Below are 20,104 nucleotides of genomic sequence, written 5' to 3' on the forward strand. Positions count from 1 at the left end.
CCACCACTTTGGGAGGCTGAGGCAGGTGGATCACTTGAGGTCAGGTGTTTAAGACCAGCCTGACCAACATGGTGAAACCCCGTCTCTACTAAAAATACAAAAATTACCCAGGCCTGGAGGCGCGCACCTATAGTCCCAGCTACTAGGGAGGCTGAGTCAAGAGAATCGCTTGAACCCGGGAGGTGGAGGTTGCAGTGAACTGAGATCGCGCCACTGCACTCCAGCCTGTGCGACAGAGCAAGGCTCCATCTCAAGTTAAAAAAAAAAAAAAAAAAAACTAAATACAATTAATGTAATAAATTTTGACTCTCTGCCATGGCCAGAGGACGGCTCTGAGCCTGAAATCTGCACACTCTGTTTTAAAAAAGAGAGGCATACGAAAAACATATTGTTTTTAACTATTTTGAACAAGCTGTCATTTTTGTAAGTCAAAAACGATCCAGGCCGGGTGTGGTGGCTCATGCCTGTAATCCCAGCACTTTGGGAGGCCGAGGCGGGAGGATCACCTGAGGTCGGGAGTTCAGGTCCAGCCTGACCAACATGGAGAAATACTGTCTCTACTAAAAATACAAAATTAGCCAGGCATGGTGGTACACACCTGTAATCCCAGCTACCTGGAAGGCCGAGGCAAGAGAATCGCTTGAACCCAGGAGTCGGAGGTTGCGGTGAGCCAAGATCGCGCCATTGCAGTCCAGCCTGGGCAACAAGAGCGAAACTCCATCTCAAAAAAAGAAAAAAAAATTTCCTTGAAAAAGTAGTGAAAAGCAGGCCAGGCGCAGTGGATCACGCCTATAATCCCAGCACTTTGGGAGGCCGAGGCGGGCGGATCACAAGGTCAGGAGATCAAAACTATCCTGGCTAACACGGTGAAACCCCATCTCTACTAAAAATACAAACAAATTAGCTGGGCATGGTGGCGGGCGTCTGTAGTCCCAGCTACACGGGAGGCTGAGGCAGGAGAACAGCGTGAACCTGGGAGGCAGAGCTTGCAGGGAGCCGAGATAGCGCCACTGCACTCCGGCCTGGGTGACAGAGCGACACTCCATCTCAAAAAAAGAAAGAAAAAGTAGTGAAAAGCTTTAAAAACAAAAGGAGAAAAGGGCAGATGGCTGGATCAGAGAGCAGGGGAAAGCATGTGAGGCCTCCAGGCTGTGTTAAGGACATGGGTCTTTCTCCCAAGAGCAAAGACAAGGCAGCTGGGAGGTTTCAAGGGAGCATGAGGTGAGGGAATCTGCATTCTGCATTCAATGTGGTGGAAGCAGGACAAGAACGAATGGGAAGAGCCTAGGGCTGCAACGGCCATCCTGTGAGATGCTGGTGATGGGGACCGCGGGCCAGCAGAGGAGTTGGAGGGAAGTGAGTGGATTTGAGCTCAACTCCAGGGTCGGGCCAGCTATCAGCGGTGAGGAAGGGAGGCAACTCATCTATCTTGTCAGTCCTAAGTTATTTTTAAATGTTCGCTGACTTTCCCTCTTGAGATTCAACTTTCTTCTTCTTTTTAATTATTTTTTTGAGACAGAGTCTTACTCTCTCACTCAGGCTGCATTGCAACGGTGTGATCTCGGCTTACTGCAACCTCTGCCTCCTGGGTTCAAGCGATTCTCCTGTCTCAGCCTCCCGAGTAGCTGGGATTACAGGTGGGCACCACCACGCCTGGCTAATTTTTTTATTTTTAGTAGAGACGGGGTTTTGCCATGTTGGCCAGGCTGGTCTTGAACTCCTGACCTCAAGTGATTCGCCTGCCTCAGCCTCCCAAAAGGCTGGAATTATAGGCGTGAGCCACTGCATCCAGCCGAGATTCAACTTTCTCACAGAATAGGGACAATGATGTGGCCTTTCCAACATGAAGGTGGTGCCACCTTTACCCAAATACATTTCAAAGGTAAGACCAGGTCTCTGATATTAAGAAGGAATCCCACTGAGGTAGAGGAGAATAATTGTTTTTTTTAAACTCAGCCTCAAAAACCATTTAGTCACTAAATAGCACACAAGGGAGAAAGAACAAGTCATGGAACTCTAGCCGTTCCAAAACGTCTAACTTAGGCTATGGCATTTTGCCTCTCTGAATCTGTTTTCTCATCAGTAAAAAAGGGATAACCCAGGCACAGTGTGGCTCATACCTGTAATACCAACACTTTGGGTGGCCAAGGTGGGAGGATCACTTGAGTCCACAAGTTTGAGACCAGCCTGGGCAACATAGTGAGACCCCATCTCTACAAAAAATACAACAATTAGCCAGGTATGGTGGCTTGCATCTGTAGTCTTAGCTACTCAGGAGGCTGAGATGGGAAGATCTTGAGCCTGGGAGGTTGAGGCTGATGTGAACCATGATCACACCACTGTACTCCAGGCTGAGCAACAGAGCAAGACCCTGTCTCAAAAACAAAAAAAGAAAGGGCAATACTTCTGCTCCTTCTGAGGACTAAGAATCAACATAAATAAAATGTAGCAAAAGCAGTCATAAACTATAACTATTATTATTGCTTTTTTTTTTTTTTTTTTTTTTCTGAGACAGAGTATCGCTCTTGTTGCCCAGGCTGGAACGCAATGGCGCAATCTCGGCTCACCAAAACCTCCGCCTCCTGGGTTCAAGCACTTCTCCTGCCTCAGCCTTCCTGCCTAGCTGGGATTACAGGCATGCACCACCATGCCTGGCTAATTTTATATTTTAAGTAGAGATGGGGTTTCTCCACGTTGGTCAGGCTGGTCTCGAACTCCCGACCTCAGGTGATCCTCCCGCCTTGGCCTCCCAAAGTGCTGAGATTACAGGAGTGAGACACCATGCCTGGCTATTATTATTATTAATATCATTATTTAGGGACAGGGTCTCTGTTGCCCAGGCTGGAACGCAATGGAGCAATCTCAGCTTGCCAAAACCTCCGCCTCCTGGGTTCAAGCACTTCTCCTGCCTCAGCCTCCCTGCTTAGCTCGGATTACAGGCATGCGCCACCATGCCTGGCTAATTTTGTATTTTAAGTAGAGACGGGGTTTCTCCACGTTGGTCAGGCTGGTCTCAAACTCCCGACTTCAGGTGATCCTCCCGCCTCAGCCTCCCAAAGTGCTGGGATTACAGGCGTGAGCCACCATGCCTGGCTATTATTATTATTATTATTATTATTATTATTATTATTATTATTTTAGAGACAGGGTCTCTGTCTATTGCCCAAGCTAGAATGCAATGGCACGATCATAGCTCACCGCAGCCTTGAACTCCTGGCCTCAAGCAATCCTCCTACCTTAGCCTCCCAAAGCAATGAGATTACAGACATGAGCCACAGCGCCTGGCCTATTATTAGTAATAGTAAGCCACGTACTCCTTTTAGCCATAAACAACAGTTATCACAGAAAGAATTAACTTTTTAAATTCTACTATAAAATAGAACATTTTCTATAACAAAGGTTATGGTAGTAAATTCTATTATATAGGTTCAGTATTCCTTATCCAAAATGCTTAGGATCAGAAATGTTTCGGATTTCAGATTTTTCCTGACTGTGGAATATTTGCATTATATACTTAACAGGCACGCCTAATCCAAAACTCCAAAATCCAACTGGCTTCCATGAGCATTTCCTCTGAGCATCATGCTGGTACTCAAAAAGTTTTGAATTTTGGAGCATTTTGAATTTCGGGTTTTTGGATGAGGGATACTCCACCCATGTAAGAACACATTAACCCAACATTCAGAGCAGGATTGCCTCTCTCAGGAAGTGGACAGCATGGTAATGAAGAAAAGTGGTCAAGAAGTCATGGATACTTAGACACACACACGGCACACACACCCATACACACAGACAAACCAACGTGGCCAGGAAGGAGGAGTCTTTCCTAATTACCTTTGCATCCCAGACCCTGGAACAGTGATTGCACTGGAAGCTTTGGTGTCCAGCAGAATCACCTGGGAGTCCTGTTGAAATGCAAATTCTCAGCAAGCTCCTCGGCTTCAGGCATACACACACACACTCATGCTCATATACACATCCTGCTCCAGTACAACTAGGACAGGACTTAGACACAGGATCATTAATCAGTAAGCCTCCCAGGTGATTCTGATGCAAGCAGACCTTGGATCCCTGTGTGGACCAAGGCCAGGCCCCATAGTAGGCCCTCAGGAAGGACTAAATTGATCAATCAGTCGAATGATCTAATGCCACAAACATATACTGAGAATCTAATGCACGACAGGCACAAAGTGCTTGTGTACAACACTGAGAAGTAACATTTTAAAAATAAATGGAGAAACACCCTTTCTGCCTTCAAATCTCACAGGCTTCGTGGTGGCACAGATATTTAAATGCTTGACTACAGTACAATGTGATACACACACTCATCCGGATAACAAATTTTTACTGAGCACCTTCTAGATGCTTCTAGGCACTAGAGAAACATCTGTAAACAAGACAGCAAAACATCCCTGCCTGCACAGAGCCGACATTATAGTGACAGGTAATAGGCAAAATTAAAAAGCCGAATGTATATATAGTTTGGATGGTAATACGTGCAATGGAGAAAACCTAAGCAAAGAAGGAACGGATAATAGGGTGCATCATTTTAAATCTGTGCCAGTTTCAAATCATCCACGTGGCTCTATTCCAGGAAGGTCTACATGCTGTCTCATGGCTGTTAAAATTCTACAAAAGAACAAGGGTAGGAAAGGACAGAAAAAGGAACGATGGACACGGGAGCGTGGGCTAGGGTGAGAGGGTGGGGGACATGAACAGTTTCCAGGATGAGATGAACGGTGGGCAAGCAAGTTCCCTTCCCTTTCCTTCCCACACAGGAATGTCCCTCCTGCCACCCCAGGGGCTACAGAGCAAGGATCAGCTCTGACTGAGCTCACAACGCATTTGCAGCAAGGACTGGATGCCTATGTGTCTCCTACCTTTGCCAAGCCCTATGTGTCTCCTTCCAGCCAATGTTATCAGCTTATGCAATGATGTCAGCCTTTCCTGGGTCGTGAATGTCAATGGCCATTTTTAGGAAATTTTTTTTTTTTTTTTGAGATGGAATCTTGCTCTGTCGCCCAGGCTAGAGTACAGTGGCGCAATCTCGGCTCACTGCAACCTCTGCCTCCTGGATTTAGGCAATTCTCCTGCCTCAGTCTCCCAAGTAGCTGGGATTACAGGCACCCGCCACCGTGCCTGGCTAATTTTTTGTATTTTTAGTAGAGATGGGGTTTCACCATCTTGGCCAGGCTGGACTCGAACTCCTGACCTCGTGATCCACCCGCCTCAACCTCCCAAAGTGCTGGGATTACAGGCATGACCCACTGCGCCCAGCTGAATTTTATTTTTTGAGACACAGTCTCATCCTGTCTCACTCTGTCACCCAGGCTGGAGTATAGTGGCGCGATCTCAGCTCACTGCAACCTCCACCTCCTAAATCCTTAATTTTCCCCAAAATTAGCCTGGGTTCAAGCGATTCTCCTGCCTCAGGCTCCCAAGTCCCTGGGACTACAGGTGTGCACCACCATACCCAGCTAATTTTTGTGTTTTCAGTAGAGACGCGGTTTCGCCATGTTGGCCAGCCTGGTCTCGAACTCCTGACCTCAAGTGATCCACCTGCCTCAGCCTTGCAAAGTGCTGGGATTACTGGCATGAGCCACTGCACCCGGCCCATTTTTAGGAATTATTTTTGTCATAAAAGGAACAAATGATCACAATAAAAAATGTGAAAAATACTAGAAAGCAATATTCCCAGTATTCTTACCCCTACTGCTACCTCAGGCCACGTTTCGGTGTGTTCTGGCCAGAGTTGCTATCTAACATAGCTAGGACCACTCCATACGCATATAATTTCGGATCCTGCTCTTGTTATAACATATGCCTTTTTACTATATATGTAATTTTTAAACCACTACCTATGCATTTTTCTGTTGAAAACAAATTCTATATAAACATCATTTTTAATGGCTATATAACATTCCACCCCATTAATGCACTATATTTTATTAACCATTTCCCAATTCTTGGGTATTTAGGCATCCAAGTTCTCATAATTATTAATTACCCTGAAAATAACTTTATATGGAAAGGTATCTCGAATAATTCCCTCAGAATAGATTCCTAGAAAGAGAATTATGGAAAATGTGGAGTGTTGGAGATGAGCAGTCACCACACAGAGAGTCCACGGTTGAGTCAAATTTCAGCGCTGCACCTCTTGGCTGCAGAGGCAGAGCCCAGAAGCCAGCCGCCTTCTGCCGCCTTTTCAACCTCGATGGTCAACAGTTTTAGAAGCCGGCCGCCTTCTGCCGCCTTTCCAACCTCGATGGTCAACGGTTTTAGAAGTGACATATTTACCTGCTGTCGGAATCCGAGGCAATCTCCTTTCTCCCTCCAAAGCGGATCTGGCACTGCACAGAAAAAGAAGCTGCTGAGATCAGCTGTTGGGATGGCACACTCAAAACATCATAAAACAGCCTACACAGGGCTTAAGGGTCAGGGAGGGGACACGGGACCAGAAGCTCTGCATGCCAAGTGAGGACGTCCCTGTCCCCTGGGTATCAGCACAAGACTTAAGAAGGTGCGCACCCCAGCCTTGAAGCTGCCACTTAAAGGAAACCCTTATCTCCCTCTTGTACAGAAGCAAGCCTTGTGGGAAAACATTGCTAACAGAAAAACAAAAGCACACAGCCATCTGTGCATTATCCAGGAAGCTGCTCCTGCCTGTCGGCAGCTGACTGTCTACCACACAGAGCTCTTCACGGGCGATAATTACAACTTCTACAAGTCTGTGCTGAATGGATCCCTTTGGACGAGCCCCAGAGTTGTCATGACTGGCTATGACGTTACAACAGCACAAATCAAGCCTCATATGAGTCATCTGGTTGTGCAGAATGACAATTTACTGAGGGTGGGAAAAATAAAAGCAGGCTACTTCTTTTTTTTTTTTTTTTTTGAGATGGAGTTTCACTCTTGTTGCCCAGGCTGGAGTATAATATCGATCTCAGCTCACCACAACCTCTGCCTCCCGGGTTCAAGCCATTCTCCTGCCTCAGATACCCCAGTAGCTGGGATTACAGGCACATGCCACTATGCCCGGCTAATTTTTGTATTCTTAGTAGAGATGGGGTTTCTCTATGTTGGTCAGGCTGGTCTTGAACTCCTGACCTCAGGTGATCCGCCCGCCTTGGCCTCCCAAAGTGCTGGGATTACAGGCGTGAGCCAATGCGCCCGGCCCTGCAGGCTACTTTTTGAATTGGTAAAATTAAAATATAGATAACATAAACATTGCCATTTTAACCATCTTTAGGTGTAAATTTCAATTCACAATGTTAAGCAACCATCACCATTATCCACTATTCTAATTTTCTTAAAAAAAAAAAAAAAAAAAATAGGGTCTCTCTCTGTCACCCAGGCTGAAGGGTAGTGGTGCCATCATGGCTCATGGTAATCTCGAATACCTAGGCTCAAGCAATTCTCCCACCTCAGCCTCCCAAGTAGCTGGGATTACAGGAACATGCCACCAGGTCCAACTCATATTTTTTATTTTTTGTAGAGACAGGGGTCTCACTATGTTGCCCAGGCTGGTCTCACACCCCTGGCCTCAAGATATCCTCCTGCCCCAACCTCTCAAAGCACTGGGATTACAGGTGTGAGCCACCGTGCCTGGCCTACTTGTCTTTTCTTTTAAAGGTATAGTATCTCTGCTATGGGTAGCACGCTTGCAGGGTTCCTAAACTTATTATCAAAACTACTACAATGTGTGTGTGTGTATCTGTGTGTGTGTATGTGTATATGTGTGTGTGTATATACATATAATTTTAAATAACATATTTGTCAAAACACATGAAACTGTACACTTAAATGGCTATATTTTATTATATGTAAATTATACATCAATAAAATTTATTTTTGAAAGTCATGCAAAAAAAGTCATATGCAACACTTTAACCGTCAAAATAACAATAATAATAATAATGATAATAACAGCAGGCTAGGCGCGGTGGCTCATGTCTGTAATCCCAGCAGTTAGGACGGCCGAGTTGGGCGGATCACCCGAGGTCAGGAGTTCGAGACCAGCCTGGCCAACATGGTGAAACCCCACCTCTACTAAAAAATACAAAAATTAGCCGGGTGTGATGGCACGGACCTGTAGTCCCAGCTACTCAGGAGGCTGAAGCAGCAGAATCACTTGAGCCCAGGAGACAGAGGTTGCAGTGAGCTGAGACTGCACCACTGTACTCCAGCCCGGGAGACAGAGCTAGACTCCATCTAAAAAAAAACAGCAGCAGCTCTGGGCATAAGCTCCACGTTATTTCTCTCTAACTGCTACCTTTAAAGTAGTTCAACTTGCCTCTTCGCCTTATTATATTTTCCATTTCTGCAGCAGAGAAAGAACCAGCTAATAACATGGGCTCCAGATGTTGCCATGTTAACAGAGGACCAAGCTCTGTCCAGGCCCTTTACCTACTTAAACAAGCCAATTCCCTCAGCAGCCATACACAGATAAGCGACCCAGTTACAGAAGAGCAGAGAGCTGCTCAGGGAGGGTGCACGAGTTGTCCCTGTACACACAGAGCTAAAGAAGTAATAAAGCTGGCCTTTAATTCCAGCTACGTCTGAGCCAAAAGCCTGTGTCCTTCCTACCATACAATGCCTCAAGGCTTGCGTAGATACTGCATTCTCTGGGCTCACTTCAATACTCAGCGTACACCCCGGCACATGTGGTGGCATGCACCTGTAGTCCCAGCCACTCAGGAGGCTAAGGTGGGAGGATTGCTTGGGCCCAGGAGTTTGAGGTTACAATGAGCTATGATGGTACCACTGCGCTCTAGCCTAGGCAACAGCAAGACCTTGTCTCTAAAAAATAAAAAAAAAATTTTAACACACACCCCTATTAAAATACTTACCTCCCTATAGTGTAATTACATACATAATTATAACTGTCAACTGCCCCTTCCAAAAAGCGAGCTCCTAGAATTCCTAGATTTGAATCCTAGCTCTGCCTCTTACTATGACGCCTTGAGCAAGTTGTTGGATCCCTCTGAGCTTCAGTCTCTTCATCCGTAAAATGAAACCAATTGTAGGAACTATAATCTCACAGTGTTGTTGGAAGGATTAAATATAAAGTGCTTAGCAGAGAGCCTGGCACACAGTGGAGGTGTAATCAGTTACAGCTAACAGCAGCATGCATCTGGTACATGCGGCAAGCAGATTCCAGTCTCACATCCAAGCTTACTTCCAAGCCCAGCCAGAGTCAAGCATCACAAACAGCATCACATCAATCACAGCAAAGCTACCTGGAGTGTCCACACAGCTGGGGGCAGCAGCAGAGGACCTCAGGCGTGGCCTCCATCCTCCTTGTCCTAGCCTTCTTGTGCTCAAGGGTCCTAACTCCAAACCACCACCTCTGCACCCCTCAGAGTTGCCCTCAAACACAACTGCTTGGAAATGAGACAATGAGACTTTGAAACCCACATCAATGACTTTTTTTTTTTAATGAGACAAAGTCTCATTCTGTTGCCCAGGCTGGAGTGCAGTGGCGCAATCTCAGCTCACTGCAACCTCCACCTACCAGGTTCAAGCAATTCTCCTGCCTCAGTCTCCCAAGTAGCTGGGATTACAGGTGCCTGCCACCACACCCTGCTAATTTTTGTATTTTTAATAGACACAGGGTTTCACCATGTTGGCCAGGTTAGTCTGGAACTCCTGACCTCAAGTGATTCGGTCACCTTGACCTCCCAAAGTGCTAGGATTACAGGTGTGAGCCACTGCGCCTGGCCCAGTACCTTTCTTGAAGGGACATCACTGACGGATGGGGTCCTCTAGAGGGCTTTGGGAATTCAAGACACAGGACTTCCTCCAACCCAACTTTGACCGTGTTCACTGCTCTATCATTTCCTGGGAAAAATGATTAGATCACTTCACTGTTCCCAGGTATAAAGTGGGAGTTAGTCTGTGTATGTTATAGGGAAGAAATGACCTACATTAATTATCTGACACTATTACTCGACCAAAAAGGCAAATGTGTGCTTTCTGCTTACCTGTTTCACTGCATCCAGCAGTCGCTCCAGCAGAAATTGTCTTTTGTCATTGTTCTGTGATCCTAAAATGCAATGAGGCTTAATTAGTTCTCTCTGACGCTCGGACACGGCTGTCCCCAACTAGATCAGTCCTTTCCTACTGATCTTTAACAAAATCAGTAGCACAACTAGGTATCAATAATCTGTATCATTACAATGAAGTTTGGCTATTGCCTGTTACTGCATCAAAGGAAAACAGCTAAACTAATTTTCCCCAAATCTGAACATGTCTAGAATGGTCTAAAGGTTTCTCAACCCTTGGCACTACTGACGTTGTAAGATGCTTAGCTGCATCCATGGCCTCTACACACTACGTGGCATTAGCACACACAAACCCCTGAGTTATAACAAAAATGTCTCCAGGTAATGCCAAATGTCCCCTGGGAATCAAAACTGCCCCCAGTTGTCAACCAGCAGCCTAAAATAAAATATAAGTTTCCCAGTACAGCAGGAACTGCTCACTGGCTGTTCTCACTATCATCTCCAACATCCTTTTCCCATGCCACCTTCAGCAATCCAAGCTGTGAAACCTGATTACTCCTCTTCTCAGCAGCTGAGGTTGAATTTAAGCAGTCTGGCCAATGAGAAGACAGCAGAAGTGGCTCCCAAAGTTCTGGGAAAGTCATTCCTTTCTGATAGAAAGAAGAGCTATGCAGGGCATCACTCCCTCCGCCATCCTTCATGCCTTAATCATAAACATGTTGGGTGGAGCCGGAGTAGCATTTTGCCACCACGACGTCATGAGCCTGAGAGAAAGACCTAGAGAATCACAAAGACACCAGCCCTGATATCACTGAGTTGGTAAGCCAAGACTAGAAACAAGCTAACACTCACAAAATAAATAACCCTATTTGTCCACACCACTGCACATTGGGCTGTTACTTGCATCCAAAAGCATTCCCAACTGACACACATGACATACACTGAACTTCCATTTAGGAAGGTCTGGGGCAAGGGCACTTGAAAGCACCAGGCAGACAGTTGGCAGAGCCACACCTGATCTCCACAAGAGGCCCAATGACTCCAAGCAAGATACAAAGCCCGGAGTATGATGCACCAGACACAGAGCACATTGACTTCAAAGGATACTGAAATTCAGTTTCTAAGGGCAGACGCTCCACACTGCAGGCGTTGAATTGCCATCAGGCTGCTTCTGTCTTGGGCAACTCTACGTGGGCTGCACCAGGGAGTAGCAGCAGGGCATTACCTCAGAGGTGGTCAGTGATTCCTCCAGGTCAAGCCAGGGCCAGCTGGTTGATAACCACCACCACCATGTGCTGGGCGCATCCTACATGCCAGGAACCAAGCTAAGCACTATGCATGCATCATCTCCCTTCATCTTCACATCCACCCTATAAGCCAGGATCCCAAACACAGATGGGAAAGCTGAAGCTCAGGGAAGTCAAGTGATTGTGTGTGTTGATCCACCCAGGACTTATTTAACTTCTAGTGTGTGTGAGGCAATGTTTTAAGAGCTGAGGACACAGGAGTTAAATGGTGTAAAAGATCCATCTTCTCATGGAGCTAAAATCCTACTAGAAGGCCGGGTACAGTGGCTCACACCTTTAATCCCAGCACTTTGGAAGGCTAAGGCAGGAAGATTGCTTGACATCAGGAGTTTGAGACCAGCCTGGGCAACAAGATGAAGCCCTGTATCTACCAAAAACACAAAAAATTAGCCGGGCGTGGTGGCACACACCTGTGGTCCCAGCTGTTCATGAGGCAGAAGTGGAAGGATCACTTGAACCCAGGAGGCAGAGGTTGCAGTGAGCTGAGATCGTGCCACTGCACTCTGGCCTGAGTGACAGAGTGAGGCCCTATCTCAAAAAAAAAAAAAAAGTATAAATGTAAACTAATCAATGAAAAAGTGTTAGAGAGTCACACTAGGAAGAAAAAACAAAGACAGTGATGGGATAGGGAGGAAGCAAGAAGGCTGCTTTAGCCAAGGCAGCCACTGAGGGCCTCTCTGCACAGGTGACATTTGAGCTGAGCCCTCTATGAAGAGAAGGAGCAGCTATGGAAAGACAGGGCAGGCCAGTGTTCCAGACAGAGCAAACAGCAAAGGGAGAGGCTCGGAGGTAGGATAAGCTTGGCTCTCGTCTTCCAGGACCAGAAGGAAGTTTGCTGTGGCTTGAACAAAAAGCAAAAAAGCGGAAGGAAAGATCAAACAGGCGGGCAGAGGCCAGTCACATAGGATCGTGTGGGCCGTGATAAAGGGGTTAGACTGTTGAAATTTGAATACTAATTGGTGGAACAGTGATCCTGACTCAAGACCTCTAAAGCCTGTGTTAGGACCATGATACCAAGGACCCTGCCTTACCCCCAGGCCTGGTAATGAAACCAGTCAGCAGATCCTTTGAGACACACAATAAAACAACTGACTCTTCAAAAAGTACCGTTAGGGGAGGGGGGAGGGATAGCATTGGGAGATATACCTAATGCTAGATGACGAGTTGGTGGGTGCAGCGCACCAGCATGGCGCATGTATACATATGTAACTAACCTGCACAATGTGCACATGTACCCTAAAACTTAAAGTATAATAAAAAAAAAGAAAAAAAAAAAGTACCGTTAGTATTTTTTTCTGGAAGAGGTTTCGATCAAGAATAGCCTAGACACCATTCCCACCAGCCATGAGGCATCTCAAGGCATCGCTCAGGATGGCTATAGACCCATCTGGCCAAGGTCCTCCAACACCTCTTGACACCTGTGTCTATCAATCAAACGCTCTTTGTTTCAGAATCCAGGGTTTGGATTCTGATCTTTCCTCCCTAACACCAGAATAGAAAAAAAGTCAGGCTTGCTTTCTTCCTTTTTCCAAGTATGAGTGAGCCCGACAGCTCTACCTGCCCTTGAGCAATGCCAACTGGAAACTTGACAGGGTTCCCCGCACTGGAAATGCCTTTGCTATTTTTTTCTCATCATAAAAGCAATTCATGCAGGAAAAAAATTGAATAATATCAGGAAAAAATGTACAAAGAAAATAAAAATCTCTTTCATCTCCCCAGTGGTAATTTTTTAATGCAGTGCTTCTCAAACTTTAATGTCCACACAGATCTCCTGGAGATCTTGTTAAAAAGCAGCAATTTATTTGTTGGCATTTTTTTCTGAGACAGGATCTCTATCACATGGGCTAGAGTAAGTGGCACAATCATAGCTTTCTGCAGTCTCAACCTCCTGGGTTCAATCAACTCTCCTGCCTCAGCCCTACGAGTAGCTGGGACTACAGGCACAGGGCACCACTCACAGATAATTTATTTATTTTTATTTTTTATACAGACGGGGTCTCACCCCAGACTCAAGTGATCCTTCTGCCTCTGCCTCCCAAACAGCTGGGATAATAGGTGTGAGCCACCACACCCAGCCCAAAAGGGAGGTTCTGGTTCAGGAGGTTGAGGATGGGGCCTAACTCTTTTTTTTTTTTCTGAGACGGAGTGTTGCTGTGTCACCCAGGCTGGAGTGCAGTGGCCCAATCTCGGCTCACTGCAACCTCCACCTCCCAGGTTCAAGCAATTCTCCTGCCTCAGCCTCCCAAAAAGCTGGGATTACAGGCACACACCACCACGCCCAGCTAATTTTTGTATTTTCACTAGAGACAGGGTTTCACCATGTTGGCCAGGCTGGTCTTAAACTCCTGACCTTGTGATCCACCCACCTCGGCCTCCCAAAGTGCTGGGATTACAGGTGTGAGCCACCGCGCCCTGCCAACTCTGGGTTTCTCATAAGCTTCCAGGGGAGCTGATACTGCTGGCTCCTTTCACACCTGAATAACAAAGATTTAGCACCTACCCTTCCTGATATGCACAATGATCCTCGATGTCTTTTTTTTTTTTTTAAGAGAATGTGGCTCTACTGCTTGTTCTGGATGACATGTCAGCAGCCTCCTCTGCCTTACTCTGCAAAGCCTCTTTTCATGATGGGGTTGGGGGAAGAAAAGAAAAACCTGTTCTTTATACAAAAACTACCCGAGATTGTGCAGGTCTCAACCCAGAGGCTCACACTTCCTGGCTGTGATCTCTCTGCAGGCAAGAAGCTGTCAAGTGAGATAACCTTGACCTCAGAAGGGGCAGCTGTGGCCAACTTAGCCCTGAATGAGCTTAAGAGAAAGGGGTCAGCCAGGCACAGTGGCTCACACCTATAATCCCAGCAACTTTGGGAGGCCAAGGCGGACGGATCACATGAGGTCAGGAGTTCAAGACCAGCCTGGCCAACATGGCAAAACCCTGTCTCTACTAAAAATACAAAAATTAGCCAGGTGTGGTGACGGGCGCCTGTAGTCCCAGCTACTCAGAAGGCTGAGGCAGGAGAATCGCTTGAACCTGGGAGACGGAGGTTACAGTGAGCCAAGATTGCACCAATGCACTCCAGCCTGGGCAACAGAGTGAGAGTGTCTCAAAAATAAATAAATAAGACAGAAGGGGTTTTACTAGGCTGAAAGGAGCACAGGTGGTCTCAGGACCACTTATGAACTGAGAGGAACAGTGGAGAGCACTGAGCAGGAAGTCACAAGGCCTGAGCTCTCATCCTGCCTGGCCTGCTTGCTAGCCATGTGACAGGGACAGTCACTTCCCTTGTCTGGCCACTGGTTTCTGCATGAGATCATGCCCTTCTAGCTCTACAGTCTATGGAGACTCTGCAGAGACAGGCAGGCAGAGCAATCAATGCTACCAGTCTCCTTCTTACCTTCTCCCTTTGAATCCAGTGGAGAGTACAGCACCTCCGCCAGGGCCCAGAAGAATCTGCCAGCTTCAAATGTTGCCACCACTCAGAGAGAAGTAGGAAGAATGTGCCCACCTACGGAATCCCAACCACAGGCTAAGTCATTAAATGACCTATTTAATCCGTGACAAAGAAGGAAAAGTGGTTCCATTCAGTAGAGAACACTGCGACTCAGAGAGGAAAAGACCTTTACCCAGGGCTAGACTCATGGGAAGTGGCCGAGGAGGGATACATTTCCAAGTCCATGGGATCCTGGAGCTGCCAGCTGCTAAGCCCTGCTCACCCTTGACCTCCATCACAACCTGCAGCAGTGGCCCAGTGCAAATTCAGCAAACACTTTGCCACACAGGAGCGATCAAACCCCATCTTCCTGCTTCCTCATCTCCAGGGGCAGCCCCCAGCCAGCAGTCAACCAGGTGAACAAGAACAGGCTTCTTTCTATTTCTCATTTAGATCACCATCAAAATGAAAACAGAAAATGGAAAGGCACCCAGGGGAATACCTCCAGGGGTCCACAAACCTGTCTGAGAAATGCAGTCAGCTGACACCCCCAACTCTACTCAGAATCCTCACGTGCACGGGAAAGTCAGTCACCTAGTTGGGTCTCTCTTTAATGTTTTGCTGTTGTTGTTTGTAGACGGAGTCTTGCTCTTGTCACCCAGGCTGGAGTGCAATGGCGTGATCTCAGCTCACTGCAACCTCTGCCTCCTGGGTTCAAGTGATTATCCTGCCTCAGCCTCCCAAGTAGCTGAGATTACAGGCTCCTGCTACCATGCCCAGCTAATTTTTGTATTTTTAGTAGAGACGGGATTTCACCATGTTGGCCAGGCTGCTCTCAAACTCCTGACCTCAGGTGATCCGCCTGCCTTGGCCTTCCAAAGTGTTGGGATTACAGGCATGAGCCACCGTGCCCGGCCTTTGTCTTCAATGTTTAGAACCCTCAGGATCTAATGTTAAATGTTTAGAGTCCTTTGGGTCCTACATTAATTTTTACCACAAATCTCTAGCCTTCTGCCTGGGGTCGCCATTCAAGCTACAGTGACCTCCTGGAGAGAAAGAGCAGAAATTAAGAACAGGATAGTGTGGGTTAGAATCCTACTTCACCAGCCATGTGATCATGAGCAAGTTACTTAACCTCCCTCCTTCAGGCTCATCAGAGAACCTACCTCTTCGGACGATGAAATGAGGGAAATTGTATTGTGCACCTAGAACAGTGCCTGGTATATACCAAGCATTTAATAAAATTAGCTATCATTATCATCATTGTTGGCAACCCTTACCCCAAGGTATCAAGATCTCTGGCTCCCAGAAGTCCTTTCAACTAGCTACCTTCTCTCCAAAGCCCAGGCAAAGCAATTCAATCCAAGCCTCTGTGTTTGCTGCCCTGGGAGATGAAAGGGTGAAAGAGGACCCCTGGCACGTGGGGAGGGGAAAACAAGCAGGAGGCAACCAGGCACTCCGGCTATATTCCTTCTTTAACCCTAGCAACCCTGGAGCTCCAGGTAAACTGGTTCCCATTCCACAGAGGTCAAGCTCCTTAATCAAGGCCACACAGATATATATATTTATTTATTTATGAGACGGAGTCTCGCTTTGTTGCCCAAGCTGGAGTACAGTGGCGCCATCTCTTCTCACTAAGGCCTCCACCTCCCATGTTCAAGCAATTCTCCTACCTCGGCCTCCTGAGTAGCTGGGATTACGGGTGCCCACCACTGTGCCTGGCTAATTTTTTTTGTATTTTTAGTAGAGATGGGGTTTTGCCATGTTGGTCAGGCTGGTCTCAAACTCCTGACCTCAGGTGATCCACCCACCTCGGCTCCCGAAGTGCTGGGATTGCAGGCGTGAGCCCCCACGCCCAGCCCTGCAGATATTTAAATAGTGGTATTTCGCTGTCTCTCCATGCAGTGGTGGAGGTGATGTCATGCTAGACATTTCCCTGGTGAGATCCTTGTAACACATTAAGCAGGTACAAGCAAGAAAAGAAAAAGAAGGCAATGCTCTTTGAGTGCCCACTGTGTGCGAGGAATTCTGCCCAAGGGCACACAGTCAAGCAGGTGCTGCATTGGAGGCTGAGCCCTGCTCTCCCTAACTCTCAGGCAAGTGTTCCTTCCACACACCACACTGTCATCCTGGTGGGGACCAGGGCAAGCTCACTGAACAATTGGGAACCTGAGCCGTGCTTGCAAAACTGGGAAGGACAGAACAGGTAAATCCATAGAGACAGAAGGCAGACAGGTGGTTGCCAGGGGCTGGGGTGGTAGGGGGATGGGGAGCTACTGCTTAATGGATATGGAGTTTCCTTTGGGTGATGAAAATGTTTTGAAACTAGATAGAGTGCTGATTGCTCAACAATGCAACTGTACTAAATGCCCCTGAACTGCTTGCTTTAGAACAACAGTTAATTCTTTGTTTTCTGAATTTCACCTCAATTAAAAAAAAAAATTTAAGAGATGGAGTCTGGCTCTGTCAACCAGGCTGGAGTACAGTGGCATGATCATAGCTCACTGCAGCCTCCAACTCCAGGGCTCAAGCAGTGCTCCCACCTCAGCCTCCCAAGTAGCTGGGACTACAGGCATGCACCACCACACTAGGCTAATTTTGTACGTTTTGTAAAGACAGGGTCTCGCTATGTTGCCTGGGCTGGTCTCAAACTCCTGGCCTCAAATGATCCTCCTGCCTCAGTCCCTCAATGTGCTGAGGTTACAGGTGTGAGCTACCACTCTTGGCCCAATATTTTTATGAGAAGGACTGCAACAGGTAGATGTTGGCTGAGAAAATGTTCCTATTCTAAGGAACAACTACAGTAGGATTCTCCGAAGGGCTAGACAAGGCAACTGCATGGAGAACCCAGTCCCCATATTGAATCACACAGTAGAAAACCTACTCCCAGCTGGGTGAGGTGGCTCATGCCTGTAATCCCAGCACTTTGGGAGGCCAAAGTGGGTGGATCACTTGAGGTCAGGAGTTTGAGACCAGCCTGGCCAACGTGTGAAACCCCATCTCTACTAAAAAAAAAAAAAAAAAAAAAAAAAAGTGAGCCTCACGTGGTGGCATGCACCTGTAATCTCAGCTAATTGGGAGGCTGAGGCAGGAGAATCACTTGAACCTGGGAGGCGGAGGTTGCAGTGAGCCGAGATCACACCACTGCACTCCAGCCTGGGTGACAGAGTGAGACTCCATCTCAAAATAAAATAAAATGAAATAAAAAATAAATAAATAAATTTACATATATTTATATTTTTATAAAATAAAATGAATAAATGTAATAGAAACCATGCCTTGCTTCCACGGGCCCCTCCTGCACCCCTGTCTCCCCCTGCCTGGCATGGCTCTTCCTTCATGAGATGGCAAGTCTCATGGCAAAGGCCCTCTGTGACAGCCACCCCTGCCTCAGTTGCTGTTCCTAGCTCTGGCCCTTTTGCTCTCATTTCCTTTACCCTGCACTGAATTATCTATGCAGTGGCTAGAGCATCGGGAAGCGCAGATGAATACACAATAAATGACTTACTAGTATTACAGGATACACACAATGATGTTATGTGATTCATCCAATGTGCCCTGCAAAACTGCAATGGACACAGCATTTCTCTAAGCCCTGCGTGTGCATCTGTGGCGGGCTGCCTCACATGATTTGTTTCTGATTTTCACTGAACCTACACCTTTAGCATACCTTAGAATGGGGGTCAGCAAACTTTCTCTGGAAAGAGTCCCGCAGTCAATATTTTAGGCTTTGTGGGCCAAAGGGTTGCTGTCACTACCCAACTCTGCCACTGCAGTGTGAAAAACAGCCATAGACAATATGTAACGAACAGGTCTTGGGCTGGATTTAACAGCCCACTGCCCTGGCAGAAATAATGAAGGCTGGCAGGTTAAAAATTAAAACAATAGTGTCGGAGTTTGTAGACCTTACAGCCACCGTGCGGTTAGATGGTTAAACGTGAGAGTTCCCCAGCAGGCTGTAGACCAGGCCCGCATCATAATCATGCTCCCATCTTCCCTTGCCCTCTAACCAAGGCCCCACATACAGAGTCTTGCAGGGAACAAGGACATCATCAACCTGTTGTCACTGCAGAATTCATTCTCAGTTACACTGGCGGGCATCTGGGATGCCTGGCGCTACCAGCCCAATGATGACTTTAGTGTTGCTGCTATTGTTTAACTCCCATCCCACCCCCCAAAATCCACAACCATTCCAAATAAAGAAACTGAAAGAAAGCAGAAGCAAAGGAGGAGGGGGGCAGAAAGGGCTGCCCAATATATGCCCGGGGCACATACAAGACCAGGAGGGACCCCCGCAGTGCCCAAGGGGTCAGGTGGGGCATGGAAATGAGCAGGGTGGGCTGGCAAGGCACAGATCGCAAGAACGGAGCAGGTGCCCCTCTCAAGATGGCAGCTGCTAGCCAGCTCCAGCAGACAGTACCTCACAGCAATACCAGCAATTGCCCCATCTCCTGGTTTTTCAAGAGAGGCTGAAAACCCAGCTTTTTTATGTCAGTTAGTTGGCACCTAATTATACTCTTGTGAGAACAATGTTCCAGCCAACTTGACATGAAACAAACACAACACACCTGGGGCCAGGTCCGCCACCAATCCGCCATACTGAGACATACATTTAACCCTCACATCTACCTGGAAGGTGGGGGCTGGCCGCCCTGGTGAAACAGACAAAGGAACTGAGACTTGGAGACATTGATCATTTACCCAAGGAACAGCTCAGAGGTGACAGACCTGACATTTTACCCCAAACCTTGTACCCTTCAACCTCCACAAAACCAGGCTCACTCCTTGAATGGCTCAATCTTAGCACAGAAAAAGGGCTACATCATCAAAGTGCTGCCAAAGAAAAAACAACCTCCCGATGGCTGACTCAAACGTTCCCTTCTCAGAGAAGCCTTCCTGCAGAGGGTCCCCCAAGGGACACACTGCTGTCTCTCTACACAGTGCTCCCATGGCCCTGCAGTCCTGCCATAGCGCTGATGTAATCCCCATCATGGGAGGGATTATGCATTGTGAGCTCTCGGACATAGAAGCCTCACGAACTCTCCCATCACAGAAGGAACTCAACAATTGTTGAATCTAGATTCTGGTGCAGCTCACTTCTGTGGCTCCCCAAGTTGCTACTTTAAATAAAAAGGACCAGAACTGGCCAGGGCACAACGGCTGCCTCATTCCTGTCATGGGCAGAGTGAGGTGGTGGTTTTATCTGCTCTAGACTTAGCATACGCACAGATAAAATGGACAATCGTTCTTCCCCAAAGTCAGGGCACTGGCTCCCAGTATTGTAGGGTGAAGTGGCACACTGGCCCAGGACAAAAGGACAGACTGTCTGCCAGCACACAATGGAAAGAGACAGGCTCTGCATG

General features: G+C 47.2%; 1 protein-coding gene across 15 annotated transcripts in view; it reads right to left on the reverse strand.

Moving 5' to 3' along the window:
• The window catches only part of SNX29 (sorting nexin 29), a 630,208-nt gene that overhangs the window by 565,425 nt on the left and 44,679 nt on the right, over positions 1-20,104 (reverse strand). For 7 of the 15 annotated variants that reach the window (XM_063699638.1, XM_055365873.2, XM_063699642.1 and 4 more), the window contains exons 2-3: positions 9,984-10,045; positions 6,298-6,350 (exon numbers count right to left, since the gene is read on the reverse strand). In XM_063699638.1, the coding sequence (XP_063555708.1) occupies positions 6,298-6,350; positions 9,984-10,045 (115 nt within the window). Of the gene's footprint in view, positions 1-598; positions 722-6,297; positions 6,351-9,983; positions 10,046-14,705; positions 14,802-20,104 lie in introns of those variants that run through there. The other 8 variants (XM_063699637.1, XM_063699639.1, XM_055365869.2 and 5 more) reach the window with 3 other exon arrangements.

The sequence above is a fragment of the Gorilla gorilla genome, chromosome 18, assembly GCF_029281585.2.
Source record: "Gorilla gorilla gorilla isolate KB3781 chromosome 18, NHGRI_mGorGor1-v2.1_pri, whole genome shotgun sequence".
Taxonomy (NCBI): Eukaryota; Metazoa; Chordata; class Mammalia; order Primates; family Hominidae; genus Gorilla; species Gorilla gorilla.